Here is a 17317-nt window from a genome sequence, read left to right on the forward strand (position 1 = left end):
AGTTTTAGGAGAAATGGGAGGTGTAGCTGTGTACTTCAGTTGCAACAAATGCTGATGTTGACTCAGGAGAGAGGAATGGAAATTAATTTGTCTTTTTTTCAAGGTCATTACTTAATAAAATACAATTAAGAACAATAACACACCAAAAAACCTGAACTGTGACTATTGTTTATTAAACATCTTGGGGTGTTTTCCCCAAGAATTCCACTGGCTGGAATATGGGACTCATTGCTGAGGCTAACTGGACTTAGACCACCATTTCTCTGACGACATTAGAGAAAGATCTCTTTGAGGTCAGTTTCTAAGCTGGTAGCTAGAAAGACATGGCCCATTTGTAAAGTTGCCATTTACAAAACCCATTTGAGGAAGTAATGGGCATCCATACCAAATCTCTCTTCTGTATGTGCTTGTTAGATGAGGTTCTCTGTTTGGACTAGAGGCTGTGCTAGTAGATCATCAGAGAGCTCCTTAAAACTGTGAGCATAAACATCTTGAGTTACAGTGTTTTGAATTTCCCAAATAAAACAAGACTAGTTCTCTAGCTACAATGCCTGGTTGATACTAAAGCTAAACTGCTTCTGTAGTCTCAATATAATTTTTCCCTTTTGTAAAACGGTAGTTGCACCTGCTTTCTCTTAATTTGTAAACGAACTGCACAAGAGAATCTCTCAAAGAGGATTAACTCTTAGGACATGCAGAGATACCACGTGGCAACTGCAATGCAAGCAAGTAATGCTTGGTTACTGAGATTCTAGTTCACAGTGACTTGGTTATACCTGTCCTGTCTTCTGTTAAACGACAAATGCAGCCTTGTGATGTTTGACTTGATCTTTACAGTGGATGTGAATCTAGCAGGTACCTAAAACTGCTACCATTACACTTGTCCTTTGTTCCGTCCTGCGCTGCTGCGCTAAAGTGAGAGCTTTTGCTTTCCTATCAAATTATAATGCATAGAAACTTAATAGTCAAAAAGTAATGCGTTGATTCTGTAGCAGATAAGGCTGGTGTGAAGATTTTTACCTATTCTATATTTATTTAAATATTTAGTTCCTACCAGGAGGAAAAGCAAGTGGAAAAACAAAATGTCCTAACAAGCATGCCATCCTGTTAATGAATCGGTTCCAAACTGAAAAAGCAAGTAGTACGTGGATATGGAAATAAACAGTCCATGCCTACAGCTTTGCTCTTTCTGTTGGTGTCAAGCTGAAACCAGCTTAAGCTCTGTCCTTACACCATTTTTACTTAGGTTATTTAAGCCTGACTGTCTCCCAAATTTACAGATAAATAAGGAGGGAGATGAAATTTTCAGGAAATTAAATCTGTCCCCTTTGACTTCAGTTCACACCCATTCCCAAAATACCATAGCTGTTCATGGGATGTGTGAGCATCCCATGCTTGGTTTATTCTCTCAGGCCAAAAAATTATTTTTAATTGTATCATGTGATTTGATGCAAGGAGAAAGCTTGGGGATGTGGGGGGAAAGGAGTGTTAGCTTCCGATAACCTGTAATAAGGAACGGAGAGTTAATTTGAGAACGTGCCCTTCCCACACATTGCAGTCTGTCTTCCTCTTGTACTGAAAGCCATAAACATCTGGAGAAACAGGAAACCCTGTCAGCATCCCGAGAGCGCCCAGAAGGAAGCTGCGAGGCTGTGTCCACAAGAGTGTGGATAGTTCATTTTTCAGGGTTTCATGTTGTCCTGAATCCAGTCAAGATAACGATTCACATTTGTATAAACGCCAGGTATGTCTTTCCGGCCACAGCCTATTCCCCAGCTGATGATTCCAATTAGATACATACGATCATCCTTCATACAGACCAGAGGCCCTCCAGAGTCACCCTACAGAGAAGCAGCAGGTTAGCAACAATCTCCTTGTTTGTTTTTGTGGTTTTTCCCCCCCCACTGGCTTTAGTGGTGCACTGTGGAAATACCCTACATAGTACGTGCACAAATCAAGAGCTCTTGGTAACAGCACTTTCCCATAAGCCACTTTTGTGTTCCAGACTCCGTCAATGCTCCTCTCATGGGGAGAGGCCCAAAAAAAGCAAACTAGTAATAAAGCCTCTAACTTTGTATAGTGCTTATTTATGAAATGTAGGTGAGACGTTGATAAGACCAAAAAGAGGAACGCTCTTATTCAAGCTATAAAGATCCAGGGTGTTTATGCTGCTGTGTGTAACAGTAAAGCAAAATTATTAAAGAGCTGTTTAAACGGAAAGGATGGGGATTGAATGTGTGCCCTCCTTTTTCCTTACATTACAGCTGCTCGTTCTCCACCACCTTTCAGCCTTTAGTGTTCTTTTCTCCACTTTTCAGTAGACCGGCACCCGCTTCCTCTTACAGAACCTCCTGCTGAGTGTTTTGCATGCTCGCAAGAGAAAATATTAGGAAACGGTGCTGAGGCAGAGTTTCCTGCTCAGTTTTGTGGTATTTCCTATATTTGGGATTTTCAGTGTATTGTTCTGGTTTGAAGCCAGCAGTTCTGTTCAGCAAAAGTCTACTAGAACTTCCATGTAGCCAAAGGCAGAACTTCTTTAAACTATTTTCTGACACTTTTTGTTTGGTTAGCTCAGCCTATCAAGGACAGACCTAAAAAGGAAAGAACAGAACTGGGTTTACCTTGCAGGCATCATCAAGGTGCCTTGTGTCTCCTGCACATAACATATTATCTGTAACAGTCCGGTTGTCAAGATGCTGTGTTGTGCACCGACTGGCTGGAAACAGTCTGACATGGCCTTCCTTCAGGTGCTCTGAATAGAATGGAGAAACTGGAAGAAAAATGATGATATAAATACATATATATGTCTGTGGTTGTGTGTGTATATTAAAAAAAATAAATATTGCAGTTCAGTTTCTGTAGTTTGGGGGAGAGGAAACAGAAGTAGCTGGGGGTAGGGTGTGAGGGCTTTGCTCAACTAGTATTTCCTTGCCAAAGGGTCTTTTTTAATTATTGTGGGTTCTGCTTTGCTAGTGAGAACACCTTAAATATAGGTGGCAGAGAGCATTGCTTCTTTAGCAAGCTTAAATGCTAGAGAGGTTTTTGTAGGCTCCAAATTAAAGACTGATGGGTTTTTTTGGGTGGATAAGTCATCTTTGCACAGTTACATCAATTAAAATGAAATCACAGGAAGTGCCTGTGAAAATCACTAACTGTATGAATCAGGATCCTGATCTTCAGATTTGCACTAACAAAAATCCAATGCCTTGTCGTACATGATACTGAGTAACTGGATAGGAGTGTACGCTTGTGTTATGTTGGAATGGAAGGGATTTTTTTGTTTGTTTGATTTGGGTGTTGGGTTTATTCTCCTGCATAGCTGCAATTGCACAAAGCTGGAAGTTGGCAGGGTTGTTGTTTTTCAGTCTAGTTTTGGATTACAGTTGCAGCATCCTTTCCCTCTCAAAGAGTTTATCCTGTACTCCCTGCAAGCAATGCCGAGGACTAGCTTTAAAAGAACTTTAAAAACACTTTATGCCACGCTTATATGTTAAATCTGCAAGTCTGTTCCAAAACCCCTATGGGTTCAAATCACAGATAGGTCTTGTTATGATGGATGCTTCACAGTCTCTGTCTCAGAGTTTACAAGTTAGATAATAAAAAGAAAATAGTAGAAGTGCCAGTAAAATAAGAGCTGGGTTTTTTGGTTTGTTTTAAATATAGGTCAGCCTGTGTATACTTTCAGACAGGTTTTATTCCTGTTTGTTGTAGCTCGCTTCAAAAACCCTTTAGCCAGCCTTTTAATATGTATCTGGGATTGTTATTTCTTTACCTGTTTTCTGAGTTGTTTTTTTTCCTTATCACTGTACAGCCAATTGTATCTTTTAGAATAACGCAACCACCTGCAACTGTATAGTATACTAAATCTTGACAGAAATGGATTTCTGTCAGAATGACAATATCTAAATGCACTCAGTACAGCAGAAATGGGACAGCCCTGATTGCAAATTTTCTGTCATTCCTACCTTATCCGTTGTGCCATTTTTTGTGCTTCTACTGTTGGAGAGTATCAAGGAAGACTCTACTAGCCCATGCAGCTCACGGAACTCAGATGAATGAAATAACTTAAAGCAAAACTTGTTTTTGTGTATCTCCCACTTAAGCATACCTTTTGTAGTGCTGATATAAGCCCATGTAATAATTCAGGGGGTGGTCACACATTAAGGGATGCTAAAGGCTTGAATTCTTTGAGGGCAGGGGACACAAACTTTGGACATAGTATCTCCTACTTACATTCTTCGTTTCTGCCATAACCAGAGATCTCGCATTCAGTCCAGTCAGGCAGTTGCAGTCCTGGTGTGGGGAGACAGGCAGCACGGACAGTGTCGGTTTCAATAGCACAATCTTCTGCATCCGAGCTCAACTGCAACAGAGCTGAAGAGGGGAAAAAAAAATCCCCACTTCATTAACCACAAACTGGACCCAGCCATGGCCATTCCAGTCACAAGGCCAGAAAAATTCTTACCAATGTCATTGTTGAAATTTTCGGAGTCAAATCGCTGATGCACGGTGTAGTTCTTCACTTGAAACCTTTGTTCATTTTCCTCGGGAGTTGCTCGGGAAGTCCTGCCCAGCACAATCCTCAGCTGATTTGCTCTAAAGCTGAAGAACAAGAGAGTCTTACTTTCTTCTCAGGTTAACTGGAGTGGACCAGTCCCTGGAAGATGTGCTGTTGGAACTTCTGCTCTTCTAATTTTATTGTTCTTACTACTTCATTGCCCAGGCAGTTTCCCCTCAAGTGTCCTATTTGCCTTCGGTTTTGCGCTAATTGCTTACAGCCATCATGGCAAAGTTCCTCTGCCAGCCCCTTGCTGTCCTCAAGTTTCACATGGCTCTGCATCTCTATTGACAACTTTGAGCTTCAGCTATTTGATATTCTGCTGTGGTACTGTGCCGCTAGTTTGCCCATCTGTAATTCTCAGCACAATTAACTCTATAATCTTTAGTGTAGAGTGACTTAATGGGATAAAGAGCTTTTTGCAAGTCATTTACCCTTCCAGTAAGGCTATACTGGATGCTTCCACGTTCCAGACTTTTTTCCCCCATATGGTACTGAATCCTTAACTTACCCTTCCTCAAAACAGTGAGCAGCTGACAAAACCCAGCAGGAACTGATCAGGATTCCCCCGCAGAGGAAGTGCTCTCCCGGTGCTCGGCGATACTTTGCGAAGATGGCAGCTTGCCACGGGTGAGCGGCAATGTCTGCGTAGGAGCCACCTTTGATCCTGTACTGCTGTGCCCTGCGCTGCCGTAAGCCACAGGTGGCTGTGGATGACAAACCCAGAAACGGGCTTTTTGTTCAGGCACTCTTCCTTTGAGTTTGGGTTAAGAGCCTGTTAGTTGCCAGTGCACGCTGAGGCAGCCTGGCATGAACTGTTCAGTATCTGACTCATTCCCGTCTCCTAGGAAACTCTTATTCCGATTTGAAAAATACAGTAAGGAAACCCTGCCTTTTCTGTCCTCCATTTCTGCAGTCTTCCCTTCTGGCAGAGAAAAGGGCACTTCTGTGAGAGTGGAGCCACAGAATCTCTTTCTATCCCAAAAAGCTTCCCTCCCCCGCCCCGCCCCAGCTCTTATTTCACTCTAAGAGGTTTGAGTTTAGTACAAATGACGTGCAGAACAGTAAAGCCCCAAAGAAGGAGAAGAATCAGGAGTGCCAGGATCCTTACAGCAAGTAGGCACGTTGCAGTACTCCCATGTGAGCTGATTTCCTTTCAGTACATGGCACCAGGGCTTGCTGTCATTGTCAGGATTCCTGCGGCACAGAAAAGAGAAGAGCTATTTGTTTTATCAGATCTGCAGGGAGTTTGGGGAGTCCTAAAGGCGGCAGACTGTGACCTGAGTGTATTCTTTTTGATTTTTCCAGAGATGCAGAGGGCCCTAGGGGCACGTGGAATTTGCATTTATGGAGTCTGATGTTAGAGAAGCACAGACAGGTCACGTGGAATAGAATTACTATTGCCAGTGAGTTTCGTTCCCAGCACTAATGTACTTCCTGTGCTTTAATAACCCACATAAAAGACTAGAGCCCTGACTCAAGAGTACCACCAGAAAGTTTGGTGGGATTTTTTAAATTCTAAAAATTACTACATACCTGCAGAAATTGTGACTACCAAGGCCCAGCTGGTAAGCATTTCTTCTCCAAGCAGTATATAACTTGTTGACAAGGATTCGGGAATTCCACCTCAAACAGGTAGCTCCAGAACTGGTAATGCTGTGGCTGCCTCGGTAATCTGTGCCTCTTCCAGATTTGCAGTTGACGTTCCCAACTTCAGTAAGAAAGCTGCATGTTAACTGATGGATATGAACCCGTCAGCTGTTCCTAACTGTGATTTGTGTCAAGGCATCTATATATTAGCTGTATTTATCTCAGTCTCTCAGTGTCATAAATATTAAAAGCTTAAACGTGATTTAATAGGAGAGTCTCAACTTTCAGGCTACAGAAACAGCACAACTCCAGAGAGAATTCTTATATACGCAATGAATAGTGGAAGCTCTAAAGTCTGTTCCCTGTCCCCCTGCATGTACCTTTTGAACAGGAGGGCACACTGCAGTGTTCCCAGATGTACTTTCCCCCTTTATAGATATAGCACCAAGGTCTGGAATCCTCATCTGGGTTTCTGAAAGAGTTATGATATTACACATCATTATAAAGCTACTGTTATAAGTCCCATGTCTGCCATCTACTTTGTTAACTTAATCCTGCTCCGCAGCGAAGACATGGACTGAACCATCAGAAGTTGTTTGGATTCCTATTTTAATTATAAAATTGTGGAGTACATGGAAGTGAGGATGAGACAGCCAGCAGCTAGCAGGAGCGACAGCTTGTTTGTGCAGTTTAGTTCATGTGCAGGAAGCACTGTCTTTTTAGAGCTTTGAGCGGGATCTGGAGCTGCAGGAAACTAGCTTACAAAGGGCGTTTTAGGCACTAAGAAGGGACAAGGGAAGGACTATGGGGCAAGAGATGTATGCATTTTGTTGTCTGTCATAAGGATCCAGTCTAGATAGAGCTGAAGCTCGTATACGTCTACAGAAGTTGCAGTTGCTGCTCATGGGCTGTGCTGTACTTGCACCTGTGCAGAGTGTTCTCGCTTGGTATTAGACCATTGCAAACAGCCATTCCTTTGCTCCAAGCTCTTAGAATGGGCTGATTCCTGTGGCTCTGACCGGTGCCAGCAGCCCCTCACCTGCAATAGTTGTGGTTGCCCAGTCCCAGCTCAGCAGCGTCCTCTCTTCGGCCGCTATACGTCCGGTCCATCAAGCCGTTGCTATTCCAATTTAAACACTCAGTTCCGCTCTCTGTCATGCTCCACGTACCCCTGTATGTTACTCCAGCATCTTGGTAGCACTTAACTTCAGTATCTGAACAAAAGTGAAGAAAATACTACTATGACGACAGCATCCCAAACGCTGATTCCCCATCTCTCTTCTGTTTAAACTTGGCTCCCAGATGTCTTGTCTAGTAAGTCGGTGAAAATGCCTTGCTGGGCAGACTGTAAGTATACACAAAGGTCTTCAGATACAAAATTCAGAGTTTTATTAAGAGACACTGAGAACAGCCCAGGTGTCGTCCTTGTAAGTTCTTTGTAGTATTAGCTTTAGAATAAAAAGAGGCAACTTAACAGAGAGCCCAGTATACAGCAGCAGCTTCTGGGTACTCATCCTTCTGCATGGTATAGCTAAAACCAGTAGCATTGTTCACAGTGACTGACATAGTTTACTCACCTATTTCACACTGCTTCCCAGAGAAACCTTGGTGGCACTGGCAGATGAAGAGCTGTGGGGAATAATACGCCTGTGAACACTGGCCCCCGTTGTAGCACTTATTTCTAGTGCAGGCTGTTGAATAAGCAAAAGCCAGGAAACACCATTAGATTTCACAGAAGTAAGAAGCTGGCAGTGTATACCCATCTTTCCTCTCCTGTCAGTCTCCTTTAGCCTGGTCTGTTTTTCCCTGCCTACCTGTTATTGTCAGGTGCTTACAGTCTTGTCGTGTAGTGCTTATGTTCTTCCTCTGCTCCATCCTCTCCGCATACTCTGTTAGGAGCTTTCCTCAGCCCCTTGCCCGCTCCCGCTTAGTCTGGCCTGCATCAGTATATATTGGTATTTTAATTTCTATCTTACTCTATTTCAAGCCAAATTTTCTGTGTGATAATGCCTCCCCTGACAACAAGCTCTTAGTCAGGATGATTAGATGGACAGTCTCTCCTGGCCCAGCATTTCCTTTTTCTTTTTCTTCTTCATACTCACCTCTGATAGGCACAGTGTGGCAGCGACTCCGACCACTGTCGCACCTACAGTATTCTATTCTGCTCCCTGAGAGCCTCAGCCAGGTCCCCCTGTGCTGGTATATTTCTCCAGATGAACTGTCTGTGCAAATGGCTGCAATTGGAGAAAGGAAATCCTCTTTTAGAGATTCAGGGAAAAGGCCTGGCTGAGCAAAAGAACTTCCTTCTCTTTCTGGGAGAAAAGTATCTGTGACGGGAGCGTCAGTCTAACGGGCCGCCCTTTTTCCTTCTCAGACCGCAGCTGGCCCGTCTCTCTTACTGCTGTGTTGTTGGATGTACTGTTCCACTATTGACCGGCCTCTTGTTCTTTGAAGAAGAGCAGAGGGAGAGGAAAAAGCTGTTCTTGTGAGTTGTGGATGGTATTAATGGTCTGGTATTTTGCTTTCTGAATCTCTCATCCAAATAACCACGACAAACAGCTTTCAGTCCCCATTCCCTCAGCATCATCTGCCTTCCTCTCCTGTGTTCATAAAGCTCCAGGTAACACGGTTGTAGTTTGCCTGGCTTACCTCTGGATCTGGCTCCCCGTTTGAAACGCACGTGTAAGCCCTGCAAGCAAAGAAGGTTATTCCGTGAGTACCTGCTCTGTTAAGAAAACTGGGAGAACAAGTGCCTCCGAGGAGCCAATCCTCTTCTTGAGGTCTTGTAAATCAGCGGAGCTCTGGGCAACTGTCTGCCCTCCTCAGACAGTACAGTGAAAAGTGCCTCTGGTACCTCAGCACGGGTACCAAGAATTGTAATAATCGAGTTGCCACAGAGTCCCAGGTGATTGCTTGTCATCCAAGTGACATGAACTTGGGGTGTGCTGTGCTCACATCATGCGTGAAGTGGTGATGTGCTCTTGGAGCATTGCAAGTGATAACTAAAGCTTGTCAGCTTTCTGCTATTTGAAGGAGGTTCAAACAAATAATTCCAAAGAAGTAAATGTGAACAAGCAGTTATTTTTGCTCATTGACATGCGGTTTCCCCATAAGCCTCTGTAGCTTGATTACCTTTGAGACATATGTCTCCTGCAGCCAATTAAATAAGATATTTTGGATAAAGTCTTAAGGAAGAAACCGACTTAGAAAGCTACTTTGATCAGGCCACATGAGAAAGAATAACATAAAAAGAAAGAGGAAGGCTGGGATAGCAATTTTTTGAGAGTCTAAGCATTTTAGAATTGTGTAGGGTTCACTCAAGCTGTGTGATGTGAGGCTTAAAGTGAGGGGACACGGGAACCACCAGTTGTAAGTGAGACTAATAATGAAGGTGATGCCAATAGAAAGAAAATTAAATGGTGATCACAATGGAACTCTTACTAACAGTGAAAGGTGACAGTGCACAGATACACCAAGAAGATTTGGAGAAGACTTGCTTACTGAAGTGAAAACCAGCCAGGATAACACATTACTGGGAATCCCAGTTTAGAGGTAGACTACTTTGTAAGGTTTTCCTTCCTCTGATTTCTAGGGATACAACCAGATTCTTCTCCTGTCTGATGCAGGCAGCTGGAGTCGATGGTAAGAAGTGCTGCTAAAAACACAGGAGGATGGCAAGAGCATTATTCGATGCATTCACCTCTTACCTGGCATTGAGCAGTCATGACTGCTCCCACCAGCAGGAGGAGACATGGGAGTTTGCCTTCCATTCCGAGCGTCTTCCACATCACCTCCAAATCTCAAATTATCTTTAGAGACAAAAGAAAAAACAAGATGTTGAACAAAGGCTTTTTTTGCAGTGTGAGTGGAGTTCAAGGTCATAAGTTTAAATAAAGGTTTTAAATTATGAAAATTCTTGTTACATTAAAACACACTTTCTACTCTGCGTTTCTCAGCCACCTGGTCTAGCTGTCCTGGTGTCCCTGGACAGGGGAAACTGCCAGGGTGCACACAGATGTGCTTTTACTTGATAAACTTAGAAACCCGACAGGCTAAAGCACACCCTTTCGGGTCTGGAGGAAACTCGTAGGGTGTTTCCTGGGGAGTAAGACTGGTAGAAGTAAATTCCGATCCTTTTTCCCAAAGTTGCTGGAAGCCAACAGTATCGTGTGCATTATTAGAGAGATGGACTTGTCTAATGAAGGAGTGTAATGCTGATTGGAAAGTGTTAATTGAGATTTAGGTCACTGAGGCCCACTGAAGAGATCTCTTGCAGGGGCACAAAAATATGCTGAAGGGTCAGTCTGTGATAATAGTGGTTCAAGAAAATTTTCATTTTCTGCACAGACTTCTTCTTTGGGTGAGAGTGAGGGCTTCTCTCTGTGTAGAGGATCCCTCGGCAAGGAGACTTTGGTTGATGATGGGTGGGGGCAGCACCGCTACGTCTTTGATTTTCAGTATTGCTACAGCTTCTCCCCAGCTGAGCTTTTCATTTGCTAATGAAGAATCATTAATTCATTCATGAAATTTTCATTTGCTAATGAGCTATTGTCATATGCTTTTACTAAAAAGGGAGAGTACAGCAGTTAGCTGGCAGGATGGCTTTTGGTCTGGTGTTCTCATTTATTCATTGCAGCGTTTCTTTCCGTGTGTCACTTCTGTGCAGTCACAGCTACGTCTTATTCCCTCTAATCCCTTCAGCGGCTTTACACTTCAGACAAAGCCCTCTTCCATACCACAGCAAGAGTTTCTGCTTCCTCCAGGCTGATTTACACAGTCTGTCTCCCACAGCAGAAGTCCTGGGAGAGAACCTCCAACGATCTCTTGTGGGAGATCGCCGGCTGCTATGGTGTGGCTGGGGTTAAGGATGAATCTGGAATTTCTGCTTCCATTCATCTTGTTTGCTTTGAAAATCTACTTCTCTCTTCACTCATCAGAGGTTAATTTCCTAGTTGGTGAAATTGCTGCTCTGACCTGGCCACAGATAGGTATAGGAAGGACATTTGGGTACTGTAATCCATCTGTATTTCTTCCTACTGTAGCAAAATTTATTTCTGTCTGGCCTTGAGCAGGCAAGTTTCTTGGCGGAAGCATGAATTTAGATTTCTGTAGTCACTGACTGCAGTGAGATATGCTACCATCTTGTGCCCTGGTTTCCCCTCCTCCAGTTTTTTTCCTGACAAAGGAGGAAAAATGATTTCTTTCACCGAAGCCAAGCACCTTGTGTAAGCGCTGCCCGGTTCAGGGCAGCTGCTGGGAGGAGAGAAAATTCTGAGCAGCAGGGAGTGCACTCGTAACACAGCGTAGTCTCGATTTTATAGAAAATTCTACCACTGAAATTAAGCAACACAGGTTTTTTTCCCTTGCTGCACTAAATGCCATTTCTCATCTCATCCGCATAGCGGAAAAATACACTGGATGTGACACACAAAGGCAGTGAAGGGCTTCCTGAGGTGGTCTGCTGCCTATGAACGCAATGCGCTTTGCTGTAGGAAAAACCCCCAAGAAGATGTATTTTGCCCATTCTTTTATCTTGGTGACCTTGTAGTAACAGGAAAAGATCAGGCAAATGTATGTATGTCAAAGAACTCCATTACAGCCTGACCTTCGCAGCATGAGTTTGGTAGCTAGCAAAGTTCTATTTTATATTTAGAAACACTGACAAACTTGAGGACTTTAAACGAGAATTTACTGGCGTACCAACAGGACTCTCTGTTGCGGGGGGAGGCAGCAGCTGTTGTTCATGTCAAAACTTAAATTAGTAAGGTGGATACAAATGATTATACAGTGTCAGAAGTTTAGAAACTTTGTGCCTATGGGACTTTTCGGAAATATGGCATTAAATAGCAAAGTCCAATACATCTATTAAAAACTGGGAAAGTAGAATCATAGCATCATAGAATGTGTCGGGTTGGAAGGGACCTCTAAAGGCCATCTAGTCCAACCCCCTGCAGTGACCACGGACATCAACTAGATCAGGTTGCTCAGAGCCTCATCCAGCCTGGCCTCGAATGTCTCCAGGGATGGGGCCTCCACCACCTCTCTGGGCAACCTGGGCCAGCGTCTCACCACCCTCAGTGTAAAGAACTTCTTCCTAATGTCTTATCTAATCCTGCCCTGCTCTAGTTTAAACCATTGCCCCTCGTCCTATCGCTCCATGCCCTTGCAAACAGCCCCTCCCCAGCTTTCTTATAGGCCCCCTTCGGGTACTAGAAGGCCACTGTAAGGTCTCCCCGGAGCGTTCTCTTCTCCAGGCTGAACAACCCCAACTCTCTCAGCTTGTCTTCATAGGAGAGGTGCTCCAGCCCTCGGATCATCTTTGTGGCCCTCCTCTGGACCCACTCCAACAGGTCCAAGTATTATTGATTTTCACAGTGAGTAACAGCTTTTAAGGACTGGAGTTGTTATTACTACGTAATCTGAACTCTTACAATAAGACAAATAACTTTATCACACGTTTCCTGACTTGAACCTATAATTTTCTTCCTAAAAGTAATAGTTACTACTACTTACAGAAATTAGGAGCTCAGACTCTGTTTATATAAAACCAGATAACAGCTAGTGAAATAGGAGTATGACAGATGAATGAGTCATAAATTGGGATTCAAGGCTAAAAAAGGGGGAAGCGTTTGTGTTTGGGTTGGGTTTTTTTTTAAAGATTTGTTCAAAGAAAAAGCAAAAGGCAGAAATACTCATCTCTGAAGCAGAACTGGAGTACAGCGGGATAGTTTAGGCTGTGGTTTCTCATCATTAGACTGCACAAAGAGGAGACTTAAGTTGCAAGTCAGACTGAAAAGATTCACAGGAACAGCTTCCAAGAACCTTAGTTACTCCAGGTCTCATCTTTAGGTCACATCTTGATGATGGGATCCTTGTAATTCAGAGAATTTCTCAGGGATTCTGCAGTATACTTTTTCTATACTTTCAAGCCCTTTCTCACGTCTTAGGGAGCGTTTTACATTGTATAGCAGGCCTTTTTAAAAGCTGTAAGAGTGATTGCCAAGCAAGCATTGACTTCAATTGAATCTGAACTAAATAGCAATGTTCCCAAAGCTGCAACGGATGATGTGAATTCTGCTGAGAGCCATCTGGGTGCTGCCGTAGCCCTGTGTCACATGCTGCAGCCCTTTCCCCCTCCTTTCCCCTTCTCCTGCCCATAAACTGGTGGCTGCTCTCCAAATGCATGGAAAACTGCTAACAGATGTTGCCAGATGTTTATTTTCAATTTCGGGAAAGGTACAACTTAGGCCAGTCACTTGGAATGTTCCAAATGATAAGCCCTATCAAACTAAAAGCATATGGCTGTTTGAAAAATACCATGTTTACAAGACTCCAAGCAGAAAGCTGCAAGCAATGTGCCTTCTGGTAGGGCTCTGCTAAACGGTTTGTGCCTTCTGCTCTTGCCCTTTGCTTCCTCTCTCATCAAAAATACTCTAGCAATAAGCCAGAGACCTCCATGTGTACGCTTTCAGGTACATTAGGACATAAAGATACTCAATACCATACATTTATCTCTCTCTGATGAAGCATCATCAGCAGGAATACTTTTAAATCCCACATATTAATTTATTATTAACAACAGTCCTTCTAAGCTGTAAGAGTGTGAGTATTATTGATGTGGAATAAGAGCTAAAAAACAATGTATATTATCAAGGTCAACCAAAAAGTCATTAACAGAAATTAAAAGTAGCTCCCACCCCCCTGTATGCCTCCCAATAACCTAGTATGACCATTCCAGAGTACTTTGATTCTGAAGCTATAGCACTAACAGCTTTCTTGATGATGAACAGTTATCTTGATCTAGTTCCAAGCAAAAGACTGCAGATTCTCGCTGCCTTTTCCTGCCGAATGGAGAAAACGCTTCTGTAGCTCTTTTCTAAACTGAGCAGATGAATATTAGACTTGTACTATTTGTCTTTAAAATAGACCAGTGGACAGACCTCTGCTTTCGGGGAAAAGAATTAAAAACAACAAAACAAAAAAAGATTCTGTAGTCTTTGAAGGCATCACAGGAAATAGAAAATATTTCAAACTCTGGCTTCATTTTGGGAATCATTCTCAATATTTACTGCGGTTTTGGCTACATTTGAAAAGAAGCTCGTTTCGGGAGAACTGAAGACAACCCACCCTCCTCTGCTTTGTCCCTCCGTTATCCTGGTTGGGAGCCTGGGGTGAAAGGCACAGCCTGATCTCCCAGGAGGAGGATAGGTTATCCTTTCACAGCTAGCTCTCTGGGTCTCTCCTTACCATCAAGATATTTGTCCGTAACTCTTCCTTTGTTTTAAGTTCTTTTGCTGATGTCCTTTAGCAGGAGGCTCCTCCCTGCTAACTGGTCAGAGCCCGAGGCTGTCAGCCCTTTCCCTGCAACAGCTAAAGCCTTCTTGAAACAACCGAAAGCAAGCAGCTTTGCCCACCATTATGAATCTCTTCAAAAGCTGAAAGGCAGTCGCTCAGTTCGTTAACTACCACGGTGCTTCAGTGGGATTTATCAAATAATAATATTTAATAGTATTTAATGGCAATGCCATTGGCGTTGAAAACGGGAAATGCACTTTCTGAAACTGGTGCAGAGCAGTACCTACCTTTTTGCTTTTCCGTTTGCTGCCGCAGATTTCCTTTCCACGCCAGCCTGGCTTTATCTTTTCTGCGTCTCGTCTCTGGTCTCTCTGAACAGCTCCTGCCCTTAAAGCCCGGCTGGAGGGGGAGGAGACTGCGGCGGCGGCGGGGCTGGTCCCGCCGGGACGGGGTGCGGGATGGAGAGGGGTCCCCGCCGGCGGGCGGGCTGGGGGGTACAGCCCGTTCAGTTTGTTCTGGCTCTCTTCCAGTCGCAGAGCAGGTTCGGTCTTCGTAGCAATTTCCCCCCATTGAACACCTTCAGCTTCAACAGCAATTGAAAAAGCAACTTTTCCCCAATGAACACCTTAAGCGACAATAGCACGAATCCCTAAGGAACAGTCCCATCCAGCTTCTAGGAATGAGGCGGGGTCTGCCCAGGCAGTGCCCTAGGTGAACGCACAGGTGTATTATTTCTAACATGCCCCAGGGTCTGCAGTCCCTAGACTTAGTCCTCGTACTGAGAAACTCCTGTTTGAAGGAAGAGCATCGGGTGCCCTGCTCTGAATGGCGCCGTCCTGGGTTGAGTGACACAGGACTAATTTCTCTTCTGATACTGGGGAAAACTGCACTTTTGGAAGACTCTAGTGTCTGAACTCGGGAAAATATTTACTTTATAGCCAGCTAGGCTATGTGGGATTCAGGGTCTCACTGTGTTTGAGCCTTGCCCAGGTGCAGGGTGAGGAGGAGTGAGCCTGGGCATTTGACCCAGGATGGCCAACAGGATTATTTCATACCATGAATGTCACATTCGATAGAAAGTTTGCTGCGTAGTCTCTCTCTCCCTTGATGGCAGCAGTCCAGAGAGCTCCTTGCCCTGGTGCCGGATCCCTGAGGCCTTCCTTTCCCCCCGAAGCTGTTGCGCTGACAGTGTCCAACATTTACTGTCCACTGCTGGCAGTGCACAGCTTTCTACTGATATAATTAGCTGACTATAATTCTTGTATATCTTATATTGGTATTGGGATTAATACTGGTTCTTTAGTATTATTGTTAATTATTTAGTCTTATCCTATTAAATCTATATTTCAACCCTCGTGTTTCCTTGCTTTCCCGGATTCCCCTTTCCTGGTGGGGAGGGGTCATCGGGTGATAGAATGATTGTCTAAACGACAATAAATTGTTACGGATTTTCTCAAATCAGAACAGGCATCCATTGATAATCTTTGGCAGAGAGACCCTGACCCATCTGTGGAGCAGCGCATGCCAGGAACAGTGCCACTGGGAGAAGAACAGGCGGAGGAGCATTCCAGTTAAGTGGGGACAATGAGCAAAACTTCCAAGGATCCTTAGCTAGAAATAAGGAATAGTATGTTGAGGGCTGAAGAGTTAAATGTTTGCTGATACTGTCCATCCTAGGAAATTAATCCTACTCACTAGGGTGCGGTCATGAGGTACTGAGTTATCAAAGTGTGGCAGACAAGTCTGAATGATCGGTTTTAGAACTTAGGGCTGGGTTATGAAAACTGTCGGTGATGCGATTGTTACATTAATGGATGTGTCCTAACTTTTAGGAACTGATTCACTAGAAATGAGGTTTCCTGATACAATTCAGTGTAAGTGCAGACATAAGAAATGGTGTGTGAGGGATCTCCGTCTTCAGGAAGTAGCTGCATAGAGTCCCCGGTTGGGAAGCATGGCAGCGGTTATTTTGCATATTGGCAAAGATGAAACACTGGTTACTCTGAATGTTTAGCTGTTCTCTGTATGGAAATCTATGTCAAAATTATCACATGTATTTCTCAGTGCTAGCGGTAACATTACTGCCATAAATCTGATTTAAGGGCAGCTGTGTTTGACTTTCCAGAAGGGACTCCCAGTTGTTGAGAAAAATACGATTGGACACTGATGAGTGAGCAGGGGTAAATTTATATTATTTTTGAAGATAACAGCTATTTGCTGCTGGACATGTAGACTAAAGATGCCAACAAAGTAACGGACCCCACAAAGTGAGGGAAGATTTCAGAAGTTATAGCCCCTTCCAATCCCTAAAGGGGTTCCAGGAAAGCTGGGGAGGGACTCTTGATCACAGATGGGAGCCATGGGATGAAGGGTAACGGTTTTAAACTGAAAGAGGGGAGATTTAGACTAGACATTAGGAAGAAATTCTTTGCTGTGAGGGGGGTGAGCCCCTGGCCCAGGTTGCCCAGAGAAGCTGTGGCTGCCCCATCCCTGGAGGGGTTCAAGGGCAGGTTGGCCGGGGCTTGGAGCAACCTGGGCTGGTGGGAGGTGTCCCACTAGGCAGGGGGTGACACTGGATGTGTCCTTCCAACACTTCAAGGTCCCTTCCAACCCAAGCCGTTCCATGATCCTATGAAGCGTGTCACCATGACACCCTGCAGCAGGCCTGCACCCCCTCACGGGACACGCCGCTGGCCCTGCTGCGGTTGCGCTGCATGCCCCTGCCCTGGCACCGCGGAGCTTAATGTTGTAGGTACGAGGACGCAGAATCTCAATGCGACGTAATGCACGGAATAGCGTTTTGGCTTGGGTGGCAAGGTGGGAGCTGAGAAGAATAGCACGTTTCAGTACATTTAGCAGATTTTACAGAAGCCG

At 44.2% G+C, this 17317-nt stretch overlaps 1 protein-coding gene across 3 annotated transcripts; it reads right to left on the bottom strand.

Moving 5' to 3' along the window:
- Positions 1–147: 147 nt before the first annotated feature.
- PLAT (plasminogen activator, tissue type) lies at positions 148–15418 on the bottom strand. Of its 3 annotated transcripts, XM_063358495.1 has the most exons (14): positions 14731–14864; positions 9856–9957; positions 8798–8837; positions 8251–8382; positions 7726–7839; positions 7188–7362; positions 6529–6620; positions 6095–6269; positions 5670–5755; positions 5070–5265; positions 4466–4602; positions 4234–4374; positions 2622–2770; positions 148–1841 (listed from the first exon to the last, which is right to left on the bottom strand). In XM_063358495.1, exons 2-14 carry the CDS (start codon positions 9934–9936, stop codon positions 1683–1685), a joined length of 1677 nt encoding a protein of 558 aa, XP_063214565.1. In that variant the 5' UTR covers positions 9937–9957; positions 14731–14864; the 3' UTR covers positions 148–1682. The 3 variants fall into 3 exon arrangements, with proteins under 3 accessions (XP_063214565.1, XP_063214564.1, XP_063214566.1); XM_063358494.1 differs by lacking the exon at positions 8798–8837 and having other exon boundaries at positions 14731–15418; XM_063358496.1 differs by lacking the exon at positions 8251–8382.
- Positions 15419–17317: the final 1899 nt, after the last annotated feature.

Source organism: Chroicocephalus ridibundus, chromosome 23 (genome assembly GCF_963924245.1).
Source record: "Chroicocephalus ridibundus chromosome 23, bChrRid1.1, whole genome shotgun sequence".
Lineage (NCBI taxonomy): Eukaryota > Metazoa > Chordata > Aves > Charadriiformes > Laridae > Chroicocephalus > Chroicocephalus ridibundus.